Raw genomic sequence first — 5,948 nt, forward strand, 5'->3', positions numbered from 1 at the left:
TTCAAAAATAAGGTAAAACATTGGGTAGCAATAATATAATTGATTGTTTTCTTAATTTTATCCTTCAGTATATTTAATTTATCAAGGGTTGAGATTCATAATTTTTCTAAATGAGACTTTTTTAGTTTTGTATTTGGATTACAAGCTTGAAAAATTAACATGAATTGATATAATTATTTTTGTAATTGTTTTTATTATTAATCCTTTAAAATTATTTATTTTAAAAAATAAACTTTATGATTTTCTTCTGTTACTTTTCAAGTTATAACTATTTTATTAGATCCGATAATTTACAACTTTCCGGTCTTTGACTTTTTTTTTCTTTCTTTGAAACACAATAGCATCCAATTTATATATATTACAAAAACAAACTAGGCTGGAGGTGCCGCGCTAAACCAAATCTTTAGAAGAATGGGTCCCACTTTTGTGGCGCACGTGCTTTTTCACACAAGATTTGGTCGGCCCATAATGGTTAAGCCCTAGATAATTCCAAGTGTCCGCGCACCCATTGGTTGTTCTAGTGCACATCAAAAGGACAACCTTTTGCTTGGTTGCATCCTTTATATAGCCCCTCACCTCGCCTCTCTCCCTCTCGTCCCAAAACTAATATCCTCCCCCCCCCGCCCCCCCTCTCTCGAAACTCCTCAGAAAAAAGAGGGAAACTCTCTCAAAAAGGAACAAAAATTATAAACTGCAATGGAACACCATCTACCAGTGATAGCCAAAAGAGCATGGGGCATAGTACGTGTTATCTTCTTCATGATAAGAAAGGGTTTATCAAAGAGAAAACTCTTGGTTGATCTCAACATGATGCTTAAACGTGGTAACAAGATTGCATGCAAAGCCATAGGTAATCTCATGTTCCACCATCACCACCACAATGACCATCGCAAGGTCTCATTCACATCCGCACCATGCGAGTATGAGTTCAGCTGTAGCAACACTCCCACATACTCGCTCCCCTTCCATATCAGCAAGCGTCGTCACCACCACCATCACTACAATAACTTCTTTCCATGTGCATTCAACGCACCACCAGCTCACGATGATCATGACATGGTGACCATGAGTGCTGTGAAGCTGGCTTTGGAGATGCTGAACAACAATGAAGTGGTACTGCCTGTGGAGGCGTCCCCACTGTTGCCAGGGTTTGGAAGGAGTCCAATGGTGAGGCAGTTGAGGATAACGGACTCACCGTTTCCATTGAGAGATGTTGATGATGATAATGGTTTTGTGGACAAAAAAGCTGAAGAGTTTATCGAGAAGTTCTACAAGGAATTGAGGCAGCAAAGGAGAACGAGTGGCTAATTAAGATGCAGGAGCTATAGTCTTGTTAATTATCATCGTTGTTGTTGATATGTAGTTGATGATAGAACAATAAATGTTTGCCTCATAAATTGTTGTTGATAAATAGTTGATGATAGAACAATAAATGTTTGCCTCATAAATGTCCATTTAAGGTTGTTTTGTTTCTTGTAATGTTGTTGATGAAGAAGGTTCGTATACGGAATAAGAGCGATCGAGGTGTATATTTCAGGGAATTAAATGCTTCCTAGTTAGTATCTTCCTCTCTTTAGAGTCGTTTATCATTTATTAATGAATTTTGGCTTAAAAAAATCAGTAATTATGATGTTTCAGAAGATTGAAACAAACCTAATATTGATATGAAAAGAGCTTAAAAAAGAAGTGTTTTTTCACGAATCACAATTTTCATAGCTTTCTTCAACAGTAAGTCTTACCTTTATGGATAATATTTAATTAGGAAGAAATAATCGGAATTTCTTTTTTCTTTCCTTCCAGCCTATGGAGGCTCTCTGCGTGTATGTAAATAATGTTGGGTCTAAGCTGCTTTAACTGCCTTGCCATCAAATGCACTAACTGCCTGTCCTGATACGATTCCGCTACGTTAAAGTAACCTTACTAGCACTGTGTCGGCTCTTTATGGCCCCCGAACTTTCCCTCTCTCTCTTTTGTTACACTTTGGGGATTGAATTCAGAGTCAGATCCAAGAATTCTATTTATTACAACATTATTTGGAATAGCACTGTGAATTGTAAAGGGTGTTATTGTTGATTAATTTTGCATTTGATGATAAACACATGGGTATTTTCTAATTAGTGAAAGAAATAATTACGTCAAGTATTTTTCATCTATATTTGAATATGATTTGCGTAGCAAAACTAGAATCTTGAATGATAAAAATATTAGCGAATCGGGCAAGTACTGTTATTTTTAAAAATAATTTTACGAGATCAATAATGCATGTATTCCACATAAGTTGACATAAATTATTGACTCTTTGCGATGTACTTATCATACTTTTGAAGATCCAACCATGATAGGCCGCGTCCCAAGCTTGACATAATTTAAAATCAAGAAATGGACATCCGCTCGTCCCTTTCCTGGGGTCCAATTAATTTGAAATTATTTGCAACACTGTAATTGGCATTTGATGTACCTGCTTTGGTATTTAATTATAGAACATAAAATATAGACATATTAATTAACCATTGCGGCAGAAATTGGTTAAATCATCAAGAAATAGACATATCTTCTCAAACTGTTGACTGCTTCCCTCACAAAATTTGGGTTCTTCATCACTTATTTTTTAAATAACTATTACAACCTTCCTTAAAGTCTCATAATATAATATATTATCAGAAAATTTTTTAATACCAACAAAATTACCATTAAAAAGCTTTCGATCAATAATTTCCAATGATTATAGTGAGAAAATATTTTGGTTGGAAATTATTAATTAATGTAAATGAAGTTACTAATATCATAATCAAATATGTAAAAAATATTTTACTTGAAAGGAGTAAGTTGAAAAAAGCTTTGATACTGCAAAATTTATAATATAACTCCTTGATGTAAGATACCAGAAAATTGATATGTACATAAATTTTTACATGCTGTATTAAGATAAAGATTTAAATTAGTGCAAAACCTATAAACATATTTGGTATAAACTCGGTATAAATCTAATATAAAGAGGGGAAGTGACATATAAAAAATTAAGATACTTTCAATCACTCTTAGACTATTTATATATTTATATCATTTATATATTTAATTTTTTATTCCATTTTTTTAATAGAATTCAAATTTATATTCATTTAGAATTCCTTAGAATTTATTATTCTAAATTAGAATTTAGAAAGATTTTCTAATAATATAATTATTTTATTAAATTACACTTAATTTTACATTTACTTTCATTTACAAATTACATAAAATTATAAGAAAGTTTGACCCCTCCCTCTATTTATTTATTTATTTTGTATTTTGAATTTTGCGGACTTTTATTGAATTTAAATGCATCTTGCAACTCTAAAGAATTGGGGGAAGCGTCTTTTTTATTTTTTTTATCTGGGTTCAAGAGAAGAGAGAATTAAAAATACCTACCAGAAAGACTAATCCAATCCATAATCCAATCCATAATGATCTACCAAGAAATACAACATTTTTGTTCCATTCAATCCTTGTTTGTCCATTAGTTCCCATTTCTTCTCTTCCTCACGTGGGGTAGAGCAGCTTGGTAGCTCTCAAAGCTCATAACTTTGAGGTCACGAGTTAAATCTCATCTAAGCAACATTTTTTTGACAAAAAAAATAAGGATTGTCCCTGTTAACTGGTAAAAAATTAATTACCATTTTTTTTTAGGGGGGTGGGGGAAGAAAAGAAGTTGAGGGTCAAAAAATTAAGCTATTAAGGTCATCTATAATGAATCCTTTATCCTATTAAATAAATCGACTTGGAAAAATAGCGAAAGTCAAACTTGCGTCTTCTCCTTAGCAAAGAGAAATTTTACCATTTGATTATATCCGTATTTTTTTTCTTGATATTAACACGTAGTACGTAGATCCTATTTGTAAATAGCTATGCTAGATATTCTTTTCAGGATCATTCTTATTATATTCATATTACCTATTTAATATTTTCCTATTATATTTAATTATATTATATTTAATTACTAAACTATCTCACGATGTTCTGAACCCAGCTCATGCACCATTTTATTGGGTGAGTAGCCTAACCCTTGGAACTATTACAGCTCAGGTGGAGAAGAGCTAACATCAAAGTGCCAAACCTTCCCGCCAATATGAACTATTGGGGAAGATCAACCTATTATCCCTAGAGTAACTTTTATCTATTAAGCGATGGCCCATCCACTCGACATTGTCAGATCACTAAGGCCGACTTTCATCGTTGCTCGATGGGTGGGTCTTGCAGTCAAGCTCCTTTTTGCCTTTGCACTCAAGGGCCAATCTCCACCTATCCTGAGTAAGGGGAAAAAAAGAAGTTTAGTAAGAAAAAGGGGGAGTATTTTCATCTATTTTTTATTTCTATTGTCTTAGCGATATGGTCGAGTGGTAAAGCGAGGGACTGCAAATCCATTTTTCCTGGTTCAAATTTGGGTGTCGCTTGATCAACAAAAGATGCAAAATACCTTATTTCATTTTGCTAATATATTTTCCCTATTAGAAACAGCGAAGGAAAAAAACTCGTGATATTTCCAAGAGCACTATTGCTTATTTTGTTTGCGCTTAATTAATTGGTGTTAAATTTTTTGGATTGTTTCATTAATGGTATTAGAAAAAATCTGTTTTTTACTCTACATCAGTGATACTAATATTATTATTAGTGACTTATATTATTATTAATAACTATTATTAGTGAAAATAATGGGAAAAAATGAACAATACTAGCAAAATTTCTTCATATTCATAGAGATAGGGAACATAATTCATATGGATATAGTAAGTCTCCTTGGGCTACTTTAATGGTAGTCTTTACATTTTCCCTTTCACTTGTAGTATGGGGAAGAAGTGAACTCTAGGGATACTACAAATTGAGTTGAGAAATGAAACTCTATCAATTCTTTTATAGATCATTCTGCAAAGACATTTTAATTCAACTATTTTATATTGAACTATTTATATTGAAATTAAATTTAATTTCAAAATTCTATTCGATTCAAGTGGAGTAATTTATTCTATGAATAATACTCTTTTAATCATAATCAAATAAATATTTTTCTCACGGCAAACCATGAGACTTGACTAAAAAGAAGATCATAATCAAATAAATATTTTTCTCGCGGCAAACCATGAGACTTGACTAAAAAGAATCAGTGGAGAAATTTTGTATTATATACGGTAATCTTTTTTATATCCAAATTGTATCTAAACTTCTCATATTTTTGAAAAAAAAAGTAAAGAACATATTTCTAATATCATTCCTCCTATATTAGATTAGCTGATATTTCAAGAGGCTTTTAGATAGATAAAAAAGGGATTAAAAAAGGTTTAATTTCTTAATAACTTTCCAATAATGTGTTAGGGATTCATTTAGATTAGATAATGAAGATATGGTTTTAGATTATGCTTTAGAAAAGGCCGAATGCAATTTTATATGTATATCATCTGGACAAAGAGTCAAAATAGAAGTACGTGCTTATGATTCAACTAAAAAACATCAATTTATAGACTCCCTAATAAAAATTCAAATGATTAGGTAATTTTTTCAACTTCAACATTCCTTTTATTTTTTATATTTTATAGGAATACAATTTATGATTCAAAATTTAAAAAAACTTTTCTTTTTTCACAAAAAGTATGTATATTCAAAATTAAGGAATGAAAAATATAAAGATAAGGGCTTTCACTCGTAAAATTTGTTTCGGCTACCACAATAGTATACTCGATTGCTCCTCTTTCCTATAAAGCATTTACTTTTAGAGCCATAAAAGATGTTTTTTGACCAATAGCTACATAAACACATATTACATTTTACCCTTGTTGATTGAAAATCATATCTGTGGCTACTGTTGTTTTACCGATTTGCCTATCCTTAATAATTAATTCTTGCTGACCATGTCCTATAGGGATCATTAAGTCAATAACAATAAGTCTTGTTTGAATAGGCTCATATATGGAACGCCT

General features: G+C 31.6%; 1 protein-coding gene across 1 annotated transcript; it reads left to right on the forward strand.

Moving 5' to 3' along the window:
- The first annotated feature begins 618 nt into the window (after positions 1 to 618).
- LOC105112484 (uncharacterized) lies at positions 619 to 1,572 on the forward strand. The gene is made up of 2 exons (XM_011008192.1): positions 619 to 1,359; positions 1,411 to 1,572. The coding sequence occupies exon 1, from the start codon at positions 697 to 699 to the stop codon at positions 1,306 to 1,308; it is 612 nt and encodes a 203-aa protein (XP_011006494.1). The 5' UTR covers positions 619 to 696; the 3' UTR covers positions 1,309 to 1,359; positions 1,411 to 1,572.
- The last annotated feature ends 4,376 nt before the right edge of the window (positions 1,573 to 5,948 follow it).

This window comes from Populus euphratica, unplaced genomic scaffold (genome assembly GCF_000495115.2).
Source record: "Populus euphratica unplaced genomic scaffold, PopEup_1.0 scaffold342.1, whole genome shotgun sequence".
Taxonomy (NCBI): domain Eukaryota; kingdom Viridiplantae; phylum Streptophyta; class Magnoliopsida; order Malpighiales; family Salicaceae; genus Populus; species Populus euphratica.